The sequence below is a fragment of the Tasmannia lanceolata genome, unplaced genomic scaffold (genome assembly GCF_043159265.1).
Source record: "Tasmannia lanceolata isolate RefF3 unplaced genomic scaffold, GAP_Taslan_0.1 ptg000025l, whole genome shotgun sequence".
Taxonomy (NCBI): domain Eukaryota; kingdom Viridiplantae; phylum Streptophyta; class Magnoliopsida; order Canellales; family Winteraceae; genus Tasmannia; species Tasmannia lanceolata.
Window position 1 is genome coordinate 13,199,031 of NW_027518702.1, and position 24,967 is coordinate 13,223,997.

General features: G+C 38.4%; 2 protein-coding genes across 2 annotated transcripts; both read right to left on the bottom strand.

Moving 5' to 3' along the window:
* Positions 1-9,934: 9,934 nt before the first annotated feature.
* On the bottom strand, positions 9,935-11,810 carry LOC143857661 (mavicyanin-like). Its single transcript, XM_077368101.1, has 2 exons — positions 11,609-11,810; positions 9,935-10,182 (listed from the first exon to the last, which is right to left on the bottom strand). The coding sequence occupies exons 1-2, from the start codon at positions 11,808-11,810 to the stop codon at positions 9,935-9,937; spliced, it is 450 nt and encodes a 149-aa protein (XP_077224216.1).
* A 1,602-nt stretch (positions 11,811-13,412) lies between these two features.
* Positions 13,413-24,178, bottom strand: LOC143857985 (protein DOG1-like 3). Its single transcript, XM_077368558.1, has 3 exons — positions 23,538-24,178; positions 14,744-15,433; positions 13,413-13,984 (listed from the first exon to the last, which is right to left on the bottom strand). The coding sequence occupies exons 2-3, from the start codon at positions 15,161-15,163 to the stop codon at positions 13,616-13,618; spliced, it is 789 nt and encodes a 262-aa protein (XP_077224673.1). The 5' UTR covers positions 15,164-15,433; positions 23,538-24,178; the 3' UTR covers positions 13,413-13,615.
* Positions 24,179-24,967: the final 789 nt, after the last annotated feature.

The following is a 24,967-nucleotide window of genomic DNA, read 5'->3' on the forward strand; positions in this document are numbered from 1 at the left end:
TAATCCATATAGTAGCACTTATAATCCGGGATGGAGGAATCATCCTAACTTTTCTTGGAATCAAGGGAATTATCAAGGAGGGCCATCAAATTTCCAAGGTCAAGGCCAATTTGTCCAACCTAGGCCCACCGTCCCTTCTATGCATGTTCGACCACCCCTAACCACACCTCCACCTTTTCAAAACCCAATTTTAAATAATGTTTCAAATCAGCAACCACCGGGTTTTCAAAAACAAGGGGAGTCGGCACGCATAGCTTCCTTAGAAAAGAGCATAGAACTTCTCACTAGCACTTTCATGACAAGCCAACACAATATGGAGAAGCAAATCTCCCAACTTGCCATGGCTTTGCATGAAAGGGAAAAGGGGAAGATGCCAAGTCAACCCGTTCCTAATCCAAGGAACGTGAATATGAATGTGAATCAACAGGTACCGCAAAATCAGTTGAATGTCATTCAACCAATTCTGCCGCTGCAAGAGCCCTCCAATGAATGTAATGTCGTATATGCTTTAAGGAGTGGTAAAGATTACCACAATGAGGAGGTCAGATCTGAACCTTCTATAGATCCACAAGATACATCCAAAGAGGTAGGAAAAGACTCCCCTGCAACAGGGTCGATTGTGGAACCCAAACAGGTAAGTGAAGAGCAGGCAATTTCTCCACCTGCAAAGGAGTATGTGCCTAAAGCTCCTTTTCCAAGGAGACTTGCTAATAATAAAAAGGTGGATGCCATGGATAAAATATTAAATGTGTTTAAACAAGTGCAAATTAATATTCCTTTATTAGATGCGATTTCCCAAGTCCCTACTTATGCCAAAGTGTTGAAAGATTTGTGCACACAAAAGCGCACAACTAATGTGCCCAAGAAGGCTTTCTTGGCCGCAAATATAAGTTCCATTTTATCTCAACAGATGGTGGCTAAGTATAAGGACCCGGGATGTCCCACTATTTCTTGCACTATTGGTAACACTAAAATTGAGCATGCTCTTTTAGATTTGGGTGCTAGTGTGAACCTCTTGCCATTTTCTGTATATATGCAATTAGGACTAGGAGACCTCAAACCAACCACCGTCACTCTCCAATTGGCGGATAGATCCATAAAGACACCTAAAGGGATGGTTGAGGATGTGTTAATTAAAGTAGGAGATTTTCTTTTTCCAGTCGATTTTATCGTGTTAGATACAGAACCTGTTGCTAATATCAAGGATCAAATCCCTATCATTCTTGGGAGGCCTTTCCTTGCTACTAGCAATGCTCTCATTAACTGTAGAAATGGCCTAATGAAACTCTCCTTTGGTAATACTTCAGTAGATTTTAATGTTTTTAGATTAGGTAAGCAACCCAATTTTCATGAAGATATTAATATGTTGCATGCCTTTCCTGAAGATGTTATGACTAATTTTGAAATCAACTTTGATGCAGGTTATCAAGAATGCTTGGATGCACTAGGAGATGATGGAGGAGATGATTTCTTTTCCAAAGCTTTTGCCATTCAAAACGTAGAGCCGGTGGGACCACTAGCCACATCGCTTCCAAAGCTTTCCATTGAAGAGGCCCCACAGCTAGACTTGAAGCCGCTTCCCTCTACTTTACGTTATGCTTTTCTTGGTGATAATTGTACTTTGCCTGTAATAATTGCTGCGGATCTAACCTCCACTCAAGAGGAGGAACTCATTAAATTGCTAAAAGATAACAAGGAAGCCATAGGTTGGACAATGGCCGACATCAAAGGAATTAGCCCTTCGATTGTGCAACACCACATCAACCTCATTGAGGGTTCCAAACCTTCAAGGGAACCTCAAAGAAGGGCTAATCCTGTGATGAAGGAAGCCATCCAAAAAGAAATTTTAAAATGGTTAGATAACGGGATCATATATCCCATATCGGATAGCCAATGGGTGAGTCCCGTTCAAGTAGTGCCTAAAAAGTCGGGAGTCACAGTTATACAATCCGCCACCAATGAACTCATTCCTACTCGTATTCAAACGGGGTGGCGGGTTTGTATTGACTACCGAAAGCTTAATGCCGCTACTTGGAAGGATCACTTTCCTTTGCCTTTTATTGATCAAATGTTAGAAAGGTTAGCGGGTCGTGAGTATTATTGCTTTCTTGATGGATATTCCGGTTATAACCAAATTCCCATAGCTCCTGAAGATCAAGAGAAAACGACATTCACATGCCCCTTTGGAACATTTGCTTATAGACGCATGCCTTTTGGGTTATGCAATGCACCGGCAACTTTCCAAAGATGCATGATGAGTATCTTTTCTGACATGGTGGAGACCTTTTTGGAGGTTTTTATGGATGATTTTTCTATTCATGGCTCCACCTATGCTGAATGTTTACATCACTTAAAATTGGTCTTAGAAAGGAGTAGAGAAAAGAACCTTGTCCTCAATTGGGAAAAGTGTCATTTTATGGTAAAAGAGGGCATCGTTCTAGGACATGTGATTTCTAAAGAGGGAATTAAGGTTGATAGAGCCAAGGTGGATCTCATTGTCCATCTTCCACCGCCCAAAAGTGTGAAGGATATTCGATCATTTTTAGGCCATGCGGGCTTTTACCGGCGTTTTATAAAAGATTTTTCTAAAAATGCTAGGCCTCTAACCAACTTGTTAGCAAAAGATCAAAAATTTGAGTTTTCCAAAGAGTGCTTCGATTCGTTTGAGTGTTTAAAAAATGAGTTAACTACGGCTCCCATCATTCAAGCACCAAATTGGGCCGAACCGTTTGAAATTATGTGTGATGCTTCTGACTTTGCCATAGGAGCCGTTTTGGGCCAAAGATTCAATAAATTACCGCATGTCATCTATTATGCAAGTAGGACTCTCAATGATGCACAACTCAACTACACCACTACGGAAAAAGAATTTCTAGCGGTTGTGTTTGCATTAGAAAAATTTAGGTCCTACTTGATTGGATCGCATGTGATAATTTATACCGACCATTCGGCAATCAAGTATCTCGTTGGAAAGAAGGATGCTAAAGCTCGCCTCATTCGGTGGGTTTTACTTCTTCAGGAGTTTGATTTGGAGATTAGAGATAAAAAGGGTACGGAAAACTTGGTTGCCGATCACTTGTCTAGACTTCCTAATGCAAAGAATGACGAAGGTCCAATTAATGAAAACTTCCCTGATGAGCAATTGTTTGCTATTTCTAGTGAGCCATGGTATGCAGATATTGTGAATTACTTGGTTACAGGTGCTACACCGGATCATTGGTCCAACCAAGACAAATACCGGTTTCACTCACAGGTAAAGTATTTCTTTTGGGATGATCCCTATTTGTTCAAAACTTGTTCGGATCAAATTGTCCGACGATGTGTGTCCGATCATGAGCACCAATCGATTCTATCTTTTTGCCATGATCAAGCCTGTGGTGGCCACTTTAGTGCAAAGAAAACTGCGCACAAAGTTTTACAGTGTGGTTTCTATTGGCCAAGTCTTTTTAGGGATGCTTTTGATTTTTGTAAGGCATGTAGATCTTGTCAGTCATTAGGTAGAGTTACTAAGCGAAATATGATGCCCCTCAACCCAATCTTAGTAGTAGAAATCTTCGATGTGTGGGGTATTGATTTTATGGGTCCGTTTCCAAATTCATTTGGGAATTTGTATATTTTACTTGCAGTAGATTATGTTTCAAAGTGGATTGAAGCAATTGCTTGCAAAACCAATGACCACAAGGTAGTGGTCAAGTTTTTAAAAGAAAACATCCTATCGCGCTTCGGTACTCCTCGTGCGATCATTAGTGATAGGGGTAAACACTTTTGTAATAGACCTTTTGAAGCTCTTATGAAGAAATATGGTATTACTCATAAGTTGTCTACACCTTATCACCCACAAACGAGTGGCCAAGTGGAGGTTTCAAATAGGCAAATTAAGCAAATTTTGGAAAAGACAGTGAATCCAAACCGCAAAGATTGGTCCATTAGATTAGTGGATGCCTTGTGGGCTCATAGGACGGCATTCAAGACTGATCTTGGTCAGTCTCCTTACCGCCTTGTGTATGGCAAAGCTTGTCACCTCCCGGTTGAATTGGAACATAAAGCTTTTTGGGCCATAAAGAAACTAAACTTTGATTTGTCTCCTGCAGGTGTTCAAAGGCGATTACAACTTTCTGAATTGGAGGAGTTGCGCAATGAAGCGTACGAGAATGCAAAGATCTATAAAGAGAAGACAAAAGCTTTTCATGACAAACATATTTTGAGAAAATCGTTTCAAGAGGGCGAAAAAGTGCTTCTCTACAATTCCAGATTGCATATCTTTCCAGGTAAGTTAAGGTCCCGTTGGGATGGACCATACATTGTGCATAAAGTTTTCTCCCATGGTGCGGTTGAGGTTCTAAATCCAAGCAATGGTGAGCTTTTTAAAGTTAATGGTCAACGTTTAAAGCCGTTTATTGAGTTGTCACAGCCGAATATGGAAGAAGTCATGGATCTCCATGAACCTTCCTATTCCAATTCTACTTAAGAAAATACGGTACGTACCCTCCTTTCTATTTTTAGTCCTCATATTTTTCTTTCTATTCTTAATGCATTGAGGGCAATGCATAATTCAAGTATGGGGGGGTAGCTTTTAGAAACTTTCCTTTTCTAGTCTTTTCTATAAGTTAAAGTTAGAAATTTTCTTTTCGTTTTGTTTTTGGTAATTTTTCAAATTAGAAAGAACTTGGTATTCTTAAAAAGAAAGTTGTTTTCCTATTTTAAGAAAGAAAGTTAGTGGATATTTTAATTTTGGAATTTGAAAAATTAGAAAGAATACTTTCCTTTCTTAGTTTTGTTTTCTTTTGGAATCTTTCTTTTTAAAAGGATTTGAATAAGAAATAGAAATAGAAACTCGCTTTTTATATGGTATGGATAAAAAGGAAAGAAAGGTTGAAACAGAAGAAAGAAAGAATGATTTTTAGAAAGATTGCTTCTTGATTATAGTTTTGATTTGTAGCCTTTTTGACTTGAGCTATTAAGTCTGAAGGGTTTTTTATGCCTAGTTCCTTAAAGCCAACTGGCTTGAGAGCAACTGACTGAAAACTCCATACATGGGTCAATTAGAAAGCTTAATAAATCAAAGCATTGTACCTAATCAAAAGTAAAGCTTGAACTCATATGCATCAATGTCTATGACATATGCAAATCAAAGATTAGTCGGACACTGCTTAGTAGCCTGGGTGTCTGGTGCATGCCCTGCATGTCATTCACGCCAAAAGCAGTAGAGGATTAAAAAAAAAAAAAAAAAGAGTTCTATTCTTAGAAACTATGGGAAAAGTTGAAAGTATGGTGGACCATATAAATTTGTAAGTTTTCTACGAAGTTTCCGAATCAAATTTCTTTTATAGTACGATTACATTAGAGGCAAGTTTAAGGGAGCAAAGTATGACAAATTCAAAAGAGGATTCCTTGATTAAAGTATTTTTCTAATTTTTCCAACTTGGGATAGGATGCAAAGTTTAAGTATGGGGGTATTCTTGTTCTTCTATTTTGAGCAATTTACCAAAGAAACAGGATAAGAAATTTTTGGATTTATTCTATAGTGAGAATTGGAAAGAAAAGTTTATTTTTGAAATTTTGTGTGTATATTCACTGCAAACACTCACGAGACGCAACTCGTCCACTAGGGTAACCTAGGGGTTTAAAGGCTTGTTGCACGTGCTAAGTGCAATCGTGATTCCTGCGAAAGTGAGTTAGGATTTTATTTTGTTCCTATTTTTTTCTTTATTTTCTTCTTGTTTGCTTGAGGACAAGCAAAGCTCAAGTATGGGGGAATCTGATGAGCACATTTATGTGTGAATTTGTGGTACTAAAGCATGCATATTTAATAATTGAAGCGGTACTACTAAGATATTTTTCTTGTTTTTGGTGTTTCAGGTTGTTTTCTAAATTTTCACGGAAAATATAGCTTAAAAGATGGAGTTTCAAGGGAAAAAGCAAAGCTTGGAAAACATGAATCAGAAACAGGGTGGTGTCAATATCAATTTGCAGCTACAATTGAAAATTCTGAAGATTCAATGTTGACCGAATGAAAGAAGGGCCCACCAACTGGACGGATGGGATAATTCTATGGTGGGACCCAAATTGAAGAAAAGCAAGTGTTGCCAAAATCTCCACTCATGTTCTCACGTTGAAAAGTAAAAAAGGAGAGAAAAATATTACCAAAAAAGGGTGCCAAGTTGGTAAAATCATGAGAAAAGAATAATAAGTTTGTGCAATTATCAACAAATGGTGAAAGTTGATAAATTGCCAAGGATAGGTGGGGGTTGCCAAAAATACAAGAAAATTGCCAAGTTTGTGTCTTTTCTTGGGTGTTGAAAATATAAGGAGATTTTCTCTATATATTAAAAAAAAGGCACTCTCTACAGACTCTCTATTCTCTTTTTTTTTTCTCTCTACTACTCTCAAGCTCTCTCCCTTAGGTTTTCTTGTTCTTTCTTTTTCTTTTTCTTTTCAACTCTCAATCCAAGGCATCATCATCCACCATTAAAACTCAAGGTGACATTAAAGCTTGAAGGAGGAAGATGCAACCAAAGTTGGAGGAGAAAAAGACTAAGTTCTATTTAATTTTTGTTATTTATTTTAAGTTCAATTTGATGTAATTTTGTTTCAATTCAAGTTATGAAGAAGTAATTAGTTTTTGTTTAATTTTCTTTCAAGTTCTATATGGCAATTCTTCTCCCATCTATCTCGTATATTTTTGTTTTTCTTCCCTTCTTCATGAGTAACTAAATCCTATTTACTTAGGGTTTAGTTGAAACCATGGGGAAGGAGAAATATTTATAATTAAATCAATCTACTCAATTGAAAAAATTGTGTAGGAGTTTGTGTTTGGAAAATCCCAATCATTCATGCCATTGGCTTTCCCCTTTCGTATGAATGATTGTTGATTAACAAATATAAAGTTCTATATAATCAATGTAAATTGGAGAGTGGATTTGATTAATTACTTATAATGAATGACATCCCTTTGATCTTATTCCTTATTGACTAGTTAATCGAATTTTCAACCCAATTCAAGAGTTGTTTTAATTAATCAATTTAATCCAAACCCATGGTGGATTCTAACCCTAAGTAATTTTTTATATTGAATTAAGGTTTTTATACTATTCCAAATTACTTTCGTAATTTTTTCAATTAACTTAGGCCTTTAGAATTTTAGTTTTCTAATTAAATTAGATAAGTAGTTAATCAAGATCATTAGAATTTTGGTACACTTTGCCTAAATTAAGATTTCTAAATCAAGATCGTAGTTGAATTTGATTCTTAGATTGAATAGAATACACGCTTATATATAGTGTTGGCTCCGAGGTCTAAGTCCACGGAAATCCTGAGTCCATTCCAGGCAACATTATATCATAGCTAGTATTCTAATCGGTAAAAGAATAGGATTGACAACAAGATTTCTCTTCCTTGAGTTCGACCCGTATTTACACGATCCGTGCACTTGCGGTTATTTAATTTCTCAAACATGGTACTTTGGTACTATTGTTCTTAGGTAATTCGTCTGATGATCTAAAGGTTATGCCAATGAGATTATTTGAATTTGTAATTGCTGTTGAATTCTGTTTGATTTATCAATTTTGATGAAGAGATTCACAATTTCGAGTACATATTTTACATCCAGCATATCTGATTCCACTTTACTCAGAAAACCTGCTTTAACCTTCTGATGTTTGCATGCTTAGACCCAACTGGGGTAGCACGCACTATAGTACTTGTTGGCTTTCGATCTCCCGTGTCTTATTTTATATTTTTACAGATCCTGAATCCTAATTTTGCATGGGACCTGGGAAGGCATCCACCTAGTCTAGTTTGGGAACTCTAGTTCATTTGAATTCTTACTTATTTACTTAGTGAGGAAAATTGGCTTTGAACATTTTAGATGGGTTGTAATAATTTGATTGAATTTGATGTTGGGATTGAGTGGCGACTATTGTTGGAAAGTCTCTAAAGTTTAGAGTTCCTAAACTTTGTGGTTTCCATGTTTTAGACTTACCAAAGTTTTGTGGCCTTGCATATTTAGGAACCTTTCATGTTCAAAGGGTATTTCCTTGAATTAGGAAATGTTTGGGAATAGAAAAGTGACTCAAATATCTCTTTCTATTATGATTAAAATAGCCAAATGAATTGGGCATGAAAATAAAAGTTCTATGTGAGCTTTAGCATATAAAAGGAGACATTTGGTCTAGGGGTGCAACTCGGGTCGGGTTGGCCAGAAACGTTTTGGAATAGAAAAGTGACTCAAATATCTCTTTCTATTATGATTAAAATAGCCAAATGAATTGGGCATGAGAATAAAAGTTCTATGTGAGCTTTAGCATATAAAAGGAGACATTTGGTCTACGGGTGAGTCGGGTTGAGGCCAACCCGAGGGACCCATTTTTCCAACCCAACCCGATTTCCAATTCGGGTTGGGTTGGGTCGGGTTGACCTGATTTGATATGGTACCAATAGTTGACCACCTCAACTCAAGTCGGGTTGTTTTGGATTTTGAGAACCAATAGTGAGTCACCAATAATCAGTTTTTGACTCACAATCAGTTCTCAAAATCCAAAACAAACAGGGACTAACAATTAACAAAGAAAAATGTTATCTGCACTACTATATTTTCTTGATCACACTCCTCACTTTATTAAAGTACGGTATAGCCCGCACAATAGGATTATCCAAACCGTCCATTGTCAACTGTGGAGACTATTTCAATGTTTTTTTTTAAAAGATAAAATAGTTAAAATGAAGCCTCATAGTTAAATTAATTTCCAAACTATTGCATATAAATTTAGGGAACTTTTACAATTTACATGCATGCAAAATTAGGGAAATGATATTTCCACCCCCTTTATTTCTCTTTATTACAAAACTTCTTCAAATGGAACCCAAATTCGGGTTTAGGGTCGGGTTGGGGGTCGGGTCGGGTTGCCCGACACCCCAACCCGACCCAATCCGATTTCCAATTCGGGTTGATTTTTCCCAACCCAACCTAACCCGATTTGCAAAAAAGCTTCACCCGACCCAACCCAAATTCGGGTTGAACCTGACCCTAGTTGCACCCATAATTTGGTCCCTCTTCCAACACACCATTAAGAGAGAGAGAGAGAGAGAGAGAGAGAGAGAGAGAGAGAGAGAGAGAGAGAGAGAGAGAGAGAGATGTTTCCCATAGACCGATTAGTGTGAAGGCAAGAAAAGAATCAAAGGGCATTTCTGAGCCTTTCGCCGTGTTTGGAAAAGCTACGAGAATCATCGGATTACAGGCCTTCAAGGACAAGCCATGACACAAGGTACTTCTAACCCACTTTTCTTGTTTTTGGTTTTTCTTGGATTTTCATTGCCAAAGATTCGAAGGGATCGTTAAGTAATGTTTTACAATAACAATTGTGAGCGAATTATCCATATCCGTGGGGAATTTAGATGCTCTGATTAACGCTCTATTGCTGTGATGGAAGGATGGTTATAATGGTGTGTTATGTTCTCTCACCGGGGCCTTGCGTGCTTGTACGATTTACTTTGCAGGCATGTGGCGCCTATTGCGCCTTTGGGTCAGGGGTGTGACAGATCTAGGTGTCCAATTAGATTGTGGCTATGTCTTGATCACAGTCCGAAATAAGTTTAGAACTTAGGATATGGATCCAACGGACAATGTCAGCTCGAGATGCTATGCCCAAATCCTGTCCGTTGACTTACCGATCATTTAGGATCCATGGACTCGTGCTAGATGTTTGAGAATTATTACAGCAACTAATTACAGGTTAAAAAATGATAAATATGGAGATGATTGCCATTATAAAAACATGAGAGTCTAGTCATCATTTTCCAAAAGAAAATGTAGACAGATGAATATATGATTAACTTCATGAAAGCACCTTATTCCAGGAAACCAATACATGCATCATTTATTCCCACTTCTCAATTCTACATAAAAAGTAGTAGCAGTGCATCTTCCATAGCTCCTTCAACCATTGAATGGGAGAGGCCAAAAAGCGAACTTTTGACCCTTGCTGCAGTGAGTAGGCATTCCACAAGCGAAGAAGTAAGGGTTGGCCTCCTTCAACAGGAACTTGAAGCCTTCCCCGCCTCCTTGTGACTCGTTAGCTAACAACTTCCCTGTCTTCAAGTCACATGCCCTGAAGGTCCAAAAGTCCTTTAGCAAGTAGACGCTATGAGTGAAATTTGTGACGCCCGGCGGTTCATACATGAACACTGCAAAATCCACGTAAAGACCATTTGAATGATTAAATAATATAATTTTTCACTTAAGTGCATATCCCATAGTAAGATTGGAAATTACTTAGATCGGTGTTTAAAAACGTGGATGCGATGCTAATAGTAACGGATTCAGGTCCATAACCATGGGTTCTTGCACGAGATCTTGTAGCAGTTACCAATGACGCCTTATCAATTAGTATTACACAGAAGAAATCAATTATAGAAACTAATATAATTAGATCAGCTCTTCATGGACAGACTTGGGATTTGGCCGGAGAAAATCCTAGTCAACCCGGCATGACACGGTCTGACGGTCGAGTACTTGTTGACGCAGCTGAGTACTCAGTTGACGCCGTCATTTAAAAAAAAAGGGATATTTGCTGATTAGTCCCTCCATTGAAAAATAATTGCTTATTAGTCTCTAAGAAAAGAATATTAGCTGAACAGTCCTACTTTTAGAAAATATTTGCTAAAAGGTCCCTAAAACTCACAAACTTAAATTTTCTCCGTTAAAAATTTTAAAATGGCAGATTTACCCCCTAACCCATTTAATCAGTTTTAGCATTTTTTTATTTCCCTTCTAATATTTTTGGAAAAAAACTAGGAAATAAGCAACAATATTATCTCTTCCAATATTCTCGTCAAAAAACCTTCAACCAAAAAAACATTTTAGGAATTAAATAAATTGAAAATCCCTCTAAAATAAATCTTCTCTCTAGGATTATGATTAGAATTTTAAATTTTCTATTTATTTTTTATTTTTTTTTGAGCTGGGGGGGGGGGGGGTATTTTCTTCTGCACAAGTATCGGATGACGTCGTTTGATTGAATTAGGATTATGAAACTTGTAGCACATTAGTATTTGATTGAATTAGGATTCTGAAACGTGTAGCACATTAGTAGTTGATTTAGATTAAAACTCAAACCGACCTATTCAATTTATTTTAAAGGGATTTTCAATTGATTTAATTTCTAAAATTATTTTTTTGTTGAAGGTTTTTTGACGAGAATATTGGAAGAGATAATATTGTTGCTTATTTCCTAATTTTTTTCCATAAATATTGGAAGGGAAATAAAAAAAATGCTAAAACTGATTAAGGCGGTAAATTTGCCATTTTAAAATTTTTAATGGAGAAAATTGAAGTTCTGTGAGTTTTAGGGACCTTTTAGCAAATATTTTAAAGTAGGACTATTCAGCTGATATGAGTTTCTTATGCACTAATAAGCAATTATTTTTCCATGTAGGGACTAATCAGCAAAAATCCGCCCCCCCCCCCCCCCCCCCCCCCAAAAAAAAAAAAAATGAAGGATTCTCCTCTTGGAAATTATGAAAGGGGAACAATATTGTCATAAGTAAATGATATTTCCATTCTTTATTGTTTCTCCGTAATAGTATTATTTTCATTCTATGGCATACTTACCCAAAGTGTCATTCACGTAGAAGGGACCGGCCTTAGAAACCCAATCTATGTAGTTGAAGCCCAAGCGCCAGTGTTCAGACCCTCCGACGGTAATTTCCCTGGATGTAGTCGTCTTAGAAGCTTGACTAGTCTCAAGAACGGTACCCAGGACAAACAGAACGACTACTAGGGCAACCCCAGCAGTCCTGCATTGCAGAACCATCTTCATGGAAAACTCTATAGAAGAATACTAAAAGAGAAAATAAAGTAGAATGAGAATGCAAGCATAGGCGTGGTGGTTTATATAGGCTGAGGGCCGAAATGGGATCATGCCAAAATCTACCGAATATGTTTCGCCACGCTAAAATCTACAAAATATGTTTCCTATTATGACAGAATATAACATACATAAATGGCCAGGGCAGTGATAAATCGACCCCCCAAAATGATAAATCGACTCCCCATGTGTCTATCTCTCTCCTCTTTCTCTCTCTAACCCAGAGGAGAGAGAAAGACACATGAGGAGTCGATTTATCATATTTGGGAGTCGATTTATCACTCCCCAAATGGCCATGGTTTATATAGAATGAGGGCTGAAATGGGGCCACGCCAAAATCTACAAAATATCTTTTTGATTATGACATAATATCTTTCTGATTATGACATAATATAACATGTGATTTCCTAGCATCCATCGCAGAAGGCAACTTCGCGGATGGGCTATTGCACGAATAAAGACAAACATGCAATAGCCCGTCTGCAAAGTGCCTTCCGCGATGGACACTAGCAAATCCCATATAACATAAATGGCCTGAGAAAAACTATCAAAAGTGTATTATGAAAATTTAAAAAAATTACTCAATTTAACCTAGAAAAATGGAATTATGAAAATTTTGGGAAAAAATACATTCTAGTGGAAATGAATTAGCCAGATCGATTATATTGAAAAGTTTTGAGGTTCTAGTAGGAATACAATTTTCATAGAAGTTTTACTATTTTGGAAAATTTTCAATGAAAATTAATTATCCAAGTGTTGGGAAACACATTTTTCATGAAATAAATGTGTTGGTGCTCAAATTTGTCTGAGCGAACGAACGGTTGTGATTGTATCGATCCTGTAGTTGTCCGATGCTGGTGGCTAGAAGGAAAGTAGCCCTAAGGAGTCAGTTTTCATGCTTATCTGGACATCCTCGAGTTTCCTCGATTTCTATATTTATGCCAAGCTTTTCGCAAGGTTGCTGTGGGAGGTTCTGACTTCCTTCTAGGGCACTTTCCTATTTGCTCGGGGCGCTAATACTGGAGGGTGCGGAAAGACTTTTTTGCTCTTCCTCCACAACTGACAAGTTCAGCTTCCACAAAGGTCGGTGCAAGCCCACTTTCCAACCCGAAGAGGTGCAACTCGAGTCTGGTTGGGTCGGGTTGGGGCCAACCCGACCTGACCCGATTTCCAACCCGAAGAGGTTCAACTTGACCTGAGGAAACCTTTTTCCAACCTGAACCAACCCGACCCAACCCGAGTTTTTAAGCTTAAAAAATAAAAAATTTCATACAAATGCCGGGTTTCCCTCGGGTCAGGTTGCCCAAACCCCTCAACCCGAACCCGAACTCAACCCGGGTTCGGGTTACTCACGGTTCGCTAAAAACGTGGTTAGGGAGATAAGTGAAAGAAGGCAGGCCAATATTTCCTTTCATTTGTTGCATTACTGCCTATGGAAAAAGAACAAAGACATACACTGAAAAATATAAGAGCTGATTTGGTTATGCACCATAGAGGGGAAGGTTTCTCGAATTACCAAGTCATCACAAGTAGAAATAAGAGGCAATCTGAAAAAAAATTTGGAAAAGAAAAAACATAGGAAGAAGAAGAAAAAAACTTACAGAATTCTTTAAAAATAGTCAGAAAACTAGATTCTAGTAAACCATGTAAAGCAAAAATCTCATTCCTCTACTTCTACGTAAACTCAACACAGAACAAAACATATAAACAAAATCAGGCTCTATTTTTCTTTCTCTAGTTCTACTAATGTCTCACACAATGTCATCCCCATTCTCCACAGCATCCATTTTCATCCCCCACTCGTGGACCCGAAGATGTAATTCTGCAGCAGCGATCAGGTAATGAGCGGCCTGGAGTGGCCTAAGTATCACGATCACCCCTCTAAGCGTCCTCAACCGTAGATCATCGGCCCTCTCCAAAACCTCCTCAAGACCCTCCTTCTTGGGCTTCAACTTTGACTCAACCAAATCCTCCACAACATCCTGACCCTCCCTCCTCATCTCCGTCACCACATGAGCCAACTCCACCATTTCTGAATCCGCCACAGTCTCTTGCTGCTTCGCCATCTTCTCCGTTATGTCCCTCTCCTCACTGATCATCCGCCTCTGCAACTCGTCCACCTTGTTGATACATTACACAAAAAGTAATGCTCTTGAGACTTGAACTCATGACCTTTAATATTGAAATCTAACATAATTTTTTTTATTAATAAGCTGGGAACCTGCGACCTCAAGAGTTACAAAGCCTCAACCATTTTAAGCTTAGGGGTGCAACTCGGGTAGGGTGCAACTTGAAAAAAATCGGGTCGGGTGAGTTGAGTTCAGTTGGGCTTGGGTTGAGTTTTCCAACCCAGGTTGAGTTCGGGTCGGTTTTGGTTGAGCGTTTGGGCAACTCGACCCAAACATTTTTTGTGTGAGCTTGAAAACTCAGGTTGGATGCTCAAATGAGAAGAAGTGACTCATGCTAAGTTGATCTATGTAGATGAACCCAACTAGTGTCAAAGCGGGTAGATTCTTTCACCGAAAATTTTCTAAAGAATTCGTCAGCCGACCCGACTACTTTGGGACAGAGGCTTAGTTGAGTTGAAAACTGGGGTTGGGTCTGGTTGAACTCGGGCCAGTTTGGGTTGGAAAAAAGGGTTCCTTGGGTCGGGTTGAACCTCGTCGGATTGGAAATCGGGTCGAGTTCGGGTTGAAAAAAAGGATTCCTCGGGTCGGATCCGGTTGGCCTCAACCCGAACAAACTCGAGTTGGACCTCTAGTGAAGCTACAGACCTAACCAAAATCCAAAATACTTACCAATACACTCAAATACTTTTCAAGAAAAATCAAGCAATATTATTAATTTTAAAATATTTAAAAAAAAATAGCCTAACACACCTGGCTGAGTTGACTCGCTGACAAATCCCCCAAATCCGCAGTAATCATCCCGTTTAGCAGATTTTTGAGTTGGGACTCTAACTGTATCCCAGCTTTGGAGTAAAGAAGATGAAAAGCCAGGCTGGGTCTCCACCCACCAATCCAAAGGAAAGCGTCTTCAAGAGTGCTAGTCCAGTGGGGAGATAACATAGAGACGATGTTGAGATTTGCAGCTCTAGATTTGTTCTCATAGTAAGACTCATAGTGCTTCAAAACCCTGCTTATTAAGGGTTGGAATTGCTCATCTTCGTAGTCTTCTCTTGAAGCAGTTAAGAGTTCTTGGAGATATCGATCTTGCTCTACAATCCACTGCTCAAAGAAGAACTTAAAGTTCACAAGGTGTTGCTCTCCGTTTATGTCTTCGTTTGGGAGGGGAGACATATTGGAAGATGAAATGCTTGAATTGGGTCCACTGAATCTAAATATAATGAAGTATTTGTTGGATAAAGATCGGTGTAGATCAGACCCAGAATTGTTTTTTATCTCTTGTCGGCATAGTAAATGTAAAACAGCTGCGCCACTATTTCGAAATTGGCGAAATGTTTTTTTGGCATTATTGGCAGAAGGCTCTGATTGTCCTTGGTATTATCGGAATCTAACTGTGATTCCTCCTCTTTAGCTTTGTCCGGGGAAAATTCAATGTTACTGTCACTGAATACCAGAAAATAAGATGTTTTGGCAAAGTCTACATTACTTTAATAATATTTATTCAAAAATATCTCACTGAATGCACCAGAGTAAGATGCTACGGCAAAATCTTCAATTCATTAATGCTCTGTTTGGTTGCCGGGTTTTTTTTGTTCCTTGGGAGTTTTGTGGGAGAGTAAGTTAAATTTTGGTCCCATCCCATGTTTGGTTGCCTTTTAGTACTAGGTTTATTTTAATCCCACTCTTGTAATGATTACTTGTGGGGTGAATTTTTTAATCCCACTTTTGTAATGATTGCCTTTTCATCCCATCCCAAGATAACCCCAGGAACAAAAATAAACTCAAGAACCAAAAATATGCTTGAGAAGAATTTTTTTCTACCCAACAGTTCAAGCAACCAAATAAAGGTTTTTTTCTAACCGATTGCCCAGTATGAGCAGACACCGATTTTTGTGACTAATTGAGAAAATCTACTATTCAATTAGAAAAAGTGCAAGATTTGGTATGCGGGTCTATTTGTGTTCTAACCACATCTAGAAAGTGTTTCTGCTCGAATCTGGCCAAGTGTGCTAACAGTTTGTATATGTGGGTGCCGCTAACAATTTGGGGGTGCAACTCGGGTCGAGTTCAACCCCCCCAAAAAAAAATGTCGGGTTGGGTTGAGTTCGGGTTTGGGTCGGGTACGGGTTGAGGGTTTCGGCAACCCGACCTGAGTGAAACCCATCATTTTTTATGAAATAGGTTTTTTTTTTTTTTTTGTTTTGTTTTGGTAAGCATAAAAACTTGTGTCGGGTCGGATTCGGGTTGGAAAAAAGGGTTCCTCGGGTCGGGTCGGGTCAGGTCAGTTTGACCTCAACCCGACCCCACCTGACCCGAGTTGCACCCCTAACTAACATCTCACACTCCATTAATACACCTAGAGAATATCATGAATGGAACTTTAATAATTGATCGATGTGTTCAATACATCAAAGACGTACAAGCTTTTAGGCCACTAATAACACCTATCACCCACGAACTATTTGATCTGTCAACATCAGGGATTGTATAGGGTCCCATCGCCAACCAACTCACCAGTTTGTTGTCATTAGGGTTTGTACCACGTCCTGTCACTCATCATGCCATTGACCAACATAACTTGGCCAACTACATCGCGCCAGTGCAATTGCCCATACCGACAGTTGTCTAGACGCCACGCCGACATCCCATCCATGGCTTGTGTGACATGGAACCCCCTGTATAAAAGGTAACCTTCCACTCCATTTTCAAGGTAATGCCATCTTGCCTAGGTATGCATACCCGACACCCCTCCCGGATTCCTGAGAATAGCTCTTTCCTTTATGATCAGCTCTCATTTTGTTGCCTCGTCTAACTTGAGTGCCATAGGGTTTCCCTAGAGTTCAACTCTTGGCATCTCTAACCTTTGTCTGTGAGTGCAGAACGCACGATGTGCCGACTACGGTTCTGTTCTGACAAGGCAAAGGGTGGGGCCCAGGGTGGGGCCCATTTGAGTCCAAGAGTCGGATTGGAGTTTAAAAAAGGAGAATGACTAAAAACGTTATTATTATCGTACAGAGGCGGGAAGCTTTTTTGTGAATAACCAAGGGAAGCAAATAAGAGTCCTTATGCTGACAAATATGTCCTTGGCTAATGATGGCTTCAAACAAAGGGTGAAAATGGTGAAAAAAGAGGGTGGAGATAATTTCCCTTGTGCTTTGTTTACAGAAATTCAAACAATTGCGTCCTGCATTATTAGACTTGTTCGGCCGTCCTTTTCTTAAAAAGTTTGTAGCTGTTATGATCTTGAGTGGGGTTCTCCCTAGGTATGGGACTAGGTGAGACCCAGCCTCCAATGGGACAGTTCCAGCCTAACGTGCTACATCAGGTTTGGAGATTTTGGCTTATTGGTTAAACACCTAACATTTGGTATCAGAGCAGCCACCATGTCCTGTGTTTGAGTCACAGAATGGGCTACCTGTGAAGAGGACTCCCTAAAAAGGGCTACCTAGTAAAATGCCAGAGTGAAAGTTGCTAGAGTGAATTTACCACAGAGTAAGCTGTTGCAAAAGGGATGAACTTTGGAAAGGGTTACCTTGAAAAAAGATCAGAGTGAAAGTCAGCACATAGTGGGCTGCCAAAAACGATAGATGTAGAATTGTGGTGGAATTTTACATTCCTAGGTAGCGGCCTGCCTAGGTATGGGACTAGGTGGGACCCAGCTTGGTAAGGGACAGGTTTAGAGGCCCAACCTGACATGTTCATAGATTTTGGCATATTGGTTAGATACCTAACATTTGGTGAGATGTGCATGTTAGTAGCGATGATGGGGTACTTACAAACTACAATGTAAATGTTACGTGGTTCTAGTTATATATTTTAGACTTGTGGGAGTTAGTTATAGAGTATGTGTCTTGTAAGTGTATACATGAGTTTAAGACAAAGCATTAGCTTTGTACCTGTAATAGTACTTGTACTTACACAGTTCTATATTATGAAGATTGCTCAAACCAAGGAGATCATCGGCGTTTGAAACGCCAATGATCTTCTACTAATATGCCCAAAGCATGTTTGGTTGCCATTTTGCAATGAAACTCCCTTTGACTCACAGACATCTTCCAGACTTCATAATTACCTTTTTTCCTACTTGGCGCCTACGCAGCGGTAATGTTCCCTCCTCTAATCTTCTCCCCATCTTTCACCCTTTTGGTGAAATTTGGGTGGAAGAAGACGAGAAGATCTTGTCTTATTCTATTTTCTCTCTTTCTTTCTCTCTCTTCCACCCTCTATTTTGTTAATGACACTAAGTACATCTTCCACTAGTCTTCTGGTGGATTGTCGCTCTATCAAACACTATTTACCACCCTTCTGCTATTCATTCCCTTAGGCTTTCCTTCTACTAATCTCTGAGCCACCCTTTGAGTATTGACCAACGAAACAGAATCATGTCCAATTGTGGACCCCGATCCGAGAGAGAGGTGGGGGACGAGCCCCCGGCGGCCTCTGGATCATCCACACGTGAAGGAGAGCTCTACCAAGGAACTCTCGAAAATGGATGCCACCCTCATAGCATAGCACGAGTGGCGATATAAAAGATATACCTCTCGATTCGGGAACAAGTCCGGATTTGAAACGTACCTAAACAAACTCAGAGTCGCCATCCATGGTATACGGCCATGGATCCTTAAACAAAATATGCTCTGTATACCATGGATAACCAGAAATGAATGAGTTCGTGCCTGATTACGAATGGAGAAGGTCTGAAGAGCACCCCCAATTCGTCCGAGTGCAAGCACTTGGTCTTTTATGTCATTTATTATTAACCTCGAAGAGTTTCGGGCGAAAATCATATTAAATAGGAACAATTCTCAGGAATCGTCTACCTAAGCATGCAATTTCCTGAGGATAACCCTGGCTGCGCTACGTATCCCGGCCTCAAGAAGAATCGGAGTCAACGTAGTTCGATGACCTATTCTAAACTAAGATGCCAAACCATCTAGAACCGCTATTCTAGACTCGATCCACTAGACTCGACTGATTTTTAAAGCTTTTTGTACGATTGTTTATATTCAAGTGAATTGTAATTTTTAGGAGTCTCTATATGCCCTAACTAATGCAAGTTGGTTAGCCTTAAGCTAATGCAGGTGGGCCCTACATCCTATGTGTAACTAGGCTGTGCATCCTAAAGAAAACCACAGGCTAACTATATGCTTCCAAGTCTAGCCATCAGTTCGACTAAGTGTCTAACCGACCAACTCGAGGCCTCCTAACTCTAGGGGCACCCACACGACAGGACACACCATATCAAAACAAACAGGACAGACTCCTAACTCTAAAACACCCCAAATATCTAGGACTGACTCCTAACTCTAGGGAAAGATCTTTTTTAAAAGGTTTTGAAGAATTTTTGAAAGGTTTAAAATATTTATTTTAAAGGTTTGGCTAGACCTGGGATGTGGATCCCCAGCTGCACTCGTACCCCGTGGAAAGGGATCAAGCCAACGTAGTTCGAAAACAAATTCTCCTACCTAAAACCTAACACTTCAAATGATTTAACGGTTTTAATGTTTTCAAATATTTTTGATGTTTTTAAAGTTTTCAAATGTTTTTGAGTTTCAAATTTTTGATGTTTTTGGATTTTAAAGCTTTTCCAATGTTTTTGTAAATTCAAATGATCTCAATGTTCTTGTGATTGTAAATGATTTCAAAGTTTATGGATTTTAAAATTTTAAATACTCTCACCCCTTTTGGTCAAAGGTCAAAGGGAACACACAAAGCAACACCCTAGGGTAAAACCCTTAGGGTAAAGGGGAAACCCCAAATTAACAAACTAGTATTCCAGAATAAAATGCAACAATCCACAAACAAGTAGACGAGTGCTGCAAGAACAGAGAAAACATCCTAAAATCCCAAGCGATCACAGCTCTAATAAGACTGAGCTAGTCTTTAACAAAGAAAAAAGACTACAACTCTAAAGGAGAAACTCCCAGCTATCAAAACCAAAGAAGGGGTGCAAGTGAGTCAATGACTCTCTAATAGCGCCACTAAGAATGGGGGTAAAAAAATAGTCAAAGACTCGCTAGAAGAAAGGGGGGATTCTAACATGAGGCTGGGTAAGCCTCCTAAAAGGAAAACTCCCTATATGAGAAAAAGGTTTGTCTCTAAATAGAGACTCTAAAAATGAGGCAAGGCATGCCTCATACGAGAAAACTCCCTACCAAACTAAGGTAACCCTCCTATGGGATAGACTCTAAACAACACGGCTTGTATCTGAAAGAGAACTGCCTTTCGAGACGAAACACGTCTCCTAATAGGGGAATCAAATATCTAAAGGTAACTAAAAGGACCTGGAAAGCTCACCTAAGGAAAGAGGGGAGTGCTATTAAGATTAGGCAAGTCCCCTAATGATGGGCTTGGGCTAGCGCCTTCATCGCCCACGCAATGAATAGGACTAAGGTAACCAAAAGATTAAGTGAATCTTCTAACTTAAAAGGGAAATTACTCTTACAGGAGGTTGGACAAACCTCCTAAGGGAATAAACTCTACGAATAATATAAAGCTTGTCTCCTAAAGGTGAAAAGTAAACTAAGATATTACTAAGAATAAGTAAGCTCCATATAACAGCTACATTATGTATTTATATAACCTTGCTTAAAGAAATAAATTTCATCAAATTCTATATTGCCACTGTCATCCTAAGCCACACAATTTATCATAGATAAAATCATATCATTTCTAAACAAATGCAGGAGAATTGTATCTTAATCAAGACGGAGTACATGACAAAGCAAAATAAAGAAGGGCTAGCTAGAATTTCAGATTTTTAATATATAAAAAAAATGAGATTCCTTAAACCAAGAATAAAAGAAGTGTCCTTATTAGATGAATGAAAAACAAAACTACAACCTAATTATGGTAAAAGGGTTTTTATTGGAATAATACAGATAAATCACATCTATCTTAAATTTATTGTACTAAAAAAAATAATCTCTTATAAATACCCTAATAGAAAGAAACGAATGCAAATATTTGAATATGACAAAATTAACATATAGTCTTTGAAAGAAATAATCTCCACATAACCTTATTTCTATGATTACACAAATGAACCTTACTCTTTTATCATCACAATCATTTACTTGAGTCCTTATAATTTTCAAAAACTAAATATTTAAAACAAAATTTTCAGGTTAGCTTGTTACTTTTCTGTGAAAGTACTTCAGGCAACTATGAAATTTGAATGCTCAGAATCAGAGAAGTTTCTTCTCATACATTGATGGAAGTCAATTATGTTTCAACAGAAATTAAAATATCTCACAGAATCCTCAAAAACCTTTTTAAAAAAAAGAAAAAAAAGAAGAAAAAAAAACTGATTTGTGATCTAAAACTATTCCCCATTCCACAACTGGTTTAAATTTCAAAACCTAAAATTTGATAAACTCGGTTTTAGTACTAAAAAAAAAATGACTTGTGCACTTGTAAAATTCCTAATAGATTATAAGCCTTGCAACTATACTCCATGTTAGATAAAGTAAGCTTCCCTACATCATTATTGATAAAACCCTTAAAACTATCACACTAGTCTACTATATGATCATACATAGCCAGTCACATTCAAGCGATTAGTCAAAATATTAACATATGAGGAGGTAGAGCATATGAGGACAATGAGTCAAAGACAAGGGATATCAATATAAGTCATACACACAACCAAAAGTTATCATTATTTTATTCCAAAAAGAATAAAGAAAGAGATACAATCAATATATACACTACTTCAATTAACTTATAAAACAAGTCAGCTACAATAAGACTTTGAAATCTAAAATCAAGAATGAAGGCTGAACCCTGCCTTACATAATTGTTCTTCATTGATAAGAAATCCTTCCTGAATAAGTTGACTCTATATTACACAAAACATGAACCAAATCATGGACTGAATATCAAAGGAATAAACTGTCTCTGTATTATACCAAACGGGGGGGGTGAACTATTGGCTGAAATATGAGCTGAACTTGTACTGAATAGGGGCTGAAACATAAACTCATACTTGTGTAAAACATGGGCTGAATCTTGGGCAGAATTATCTAAAAAAACTAAGGCTGAATCATGAGCAAAAATGTGTAAAAACTGGGAGTGAATTGTGAGTAGAAATGTACAGTGCCAAAAAATAAGGCAGATTTGCGGGCTAAAACTGTGCTAAAAACTGGGTAGCAACATGGTTGAATCTGTGCTGAACATGGGGCAACAACGGGGCTGAATCTGTGCTAAACACAGGGGCAGCAACATGGATGAATCTGTGTGCGAAACTGGGCAGCAACATGGATTGGTACCGTGCTGAAACAGGGGCAGAAATGTACTTAAAATGGGGCTGAATATGGGCTTAAAAACAGGGAGCATATGCGCTAAAACAGGGACTGAACTGTGCTCAAAACAAGGGGTGAAATGAGCTGAAATAGGGGGGAAATGTGCTTAAGATAGGGGCTGAAATGCTTAGGAATGTGCATAAAACCGGGGCTAAACTATGGACAAATTTGCGCCTCAAACAGGGGCTGAAATGTGCTGTATTTGGCACTAAATAGAGGGCAAATCACGAACATATTATGCTAAAATAGTGAGCTGAACTATGGGTTGAACAGGGGTTTGGGGTAGGTTTTAGTGTAGAAATGATAATGGGAAAAGGAAGGAATAGCAATGGTAATAGATGCACCTGACTAATCTGCGAGTCGCGGCCACCGAAAATTCAACCACGGGAGACAACCTCAGCTCCTTCCCCTTTCCAATCTCTCTATCTCTCTACTCCTCTCAACTGAACTTTCTTCCTCTTGAATTTCTCTGTGTTTAAACATTTTTTTTAAAAGGAACTCTAGACCATCGCTATTGTTGCAGCCATCTCTTCCCTCCCAATCTCTACCATATGTTTAATTTTGATAAAAATTCAATCAAAGAAAGGAGAAGGCTCTGAACCTGCAGGAACAATGAATTTGACCAGGGCTCCTGCAACCTTGCTGGATTTAATGAGATCACTAGACACCGGTTAAAGCGACTATGACAATGAGGTTTAAGAAAAGAAAAATAAAAAATAAAAAAATAAATCCATAGCTAAAAAGAATTTGACTCTTGAAGTGCTGGATTCTGATCGGTTTCCATGGCGATTGCCGGAAGTAATTGCCGAAGGCAACGAAGTTAAAGACCTAAGAAGAAGAATAAATCTAAAGCTTTCATGGCAAAATCTAAAGTACTGGCTTGAAAATCAACTCTCTCTTCTCTTACTCTCTACTCTGCTCTTTTTTTTTCGAATAAAAGGATCCAACTCATAATGCAAATAAAACCTAGTGTACCAGATCATGTTCAGGCTAAAAAAAAATTTAGAATATGCTGAAATCAAAACACTCAAGGTTGAATCATGGATCAAAATCCGAATTATACTGCAAAATAAACTGGCATGAGAGGATCTAATCAAAATTAGGGCATCGAACCAAATTATTATGAAAAATAAACTTAAACTAAAGAACCTATCTCAAAACTTTGAATCAATTCCACATTGTATCATAAAAAATCAATTTTATAAACACAAATTGGATCAGGCAAATGAGGATTTCATACATACCTTTGCTAAGATCTAGAGGCTCTTGAACGCTATTAAGAAGAAGCTGGAAAAGAAACCTGAAAACATGTCCGATCCTCTTTGCTCTTCTTGCTTTAAAGCAAACTTCCAGATCTCCTTTTCCTTTTCAATGAATGCTTATTCCTCTACAAATTTAGATCCGATGATGAAAACCTAACTGATATTGTCCAAGACTTTGATTAAAACAACCAGATTTGAGCTCCTATGACTAAACAGTCATGGATCTAAGGTTTCAAAGCTAAAATGAGGAAGAAATAGTGTAGATCTCAGGTTTGCAGACAATACAAAGGAGAAATAGACATTACAAGGCTTGAAAGAAGAAGAATAAAGTGATCAATCACTTAGCTAGAACTCGGCCGGAATTAATGGAGTTCGCCGAAGTTAGAATCAAGAAACCTAATCGACGAAGAGATAAACTAGGTTAGGGTTTTAAAAGATGTAAGTTTGGGGTTTGTGCAAAGGAAAAGAAGAACAATGAGAAATAAGGAAGAGGATAAGAAGAGTGCAACGTTAGGAGCTTGATCGGAGCTCCGGCGAGCTTGCCGAGGAAGATGATCGGAAAAAAAAATGAGGGATTGGGAACGAGATCTACTTTCTCTGTCCTGGAATTCTCTCTCCTTCTCTCTCTAAAAATATCTCTAGAAAAATCCTCTTCACAAATGAGACCCAGGGTCTCTATTTATAGCTTTCTTCAATAATTTTTCGACCCCCAAATGTGCTCTGAACAGCCCCTCTGAATATTTAACACTGAGTTTTCACGAAACTGGGTGGTCCACAAGAAAAGTTCTAATGGAAAATAATGGAATAAATTCGCTCCTTTAGTTACCCAGGGACAACCCTCTACCGCAAGATACACTAACCTGGCTTACCCCTAAACCGAATAAAATACCCCCCTTTTGCTACACTATTTTACACTGTCTTACGAACTACGCTCATCTCACTGGGCAAAAGTCGACGGATTTCAACGAAATTTTAGAGGGACCCATTTGGATTCCTATCCTACCTTAGGATGAAATTTGGGACTTTAGTTTACCTAATTGATTGGGTTTTGATTAAACGCACCTAATTAGGGTTCGGTCAAAATGGGGTGTTTACACCAATCCTTTTACGTTACTCCAAAGGTTTTAAATTTCGGTTTTGGAATGCATTTCGGTCCTCACCGAAACCGAAATTTCAACAAAATCGATCTAAGTTATAAAAAAAAAAGCAATATTTTGGCTGTTACCAAATTTCGACGAAATCCCTGAGATTTCGGTAATTTCGGCTAAAATTTTGGGATAATATTAAACAATCAATTAAAAACTGATTTTTTTGGATATTCCTTAAATTTTGGATACCGAGAAGATTTAGATTTGGATTTAGTTAATATTTTGAACTGGATCAGATCCTTTGATTTTCCAAATCAGCTACAA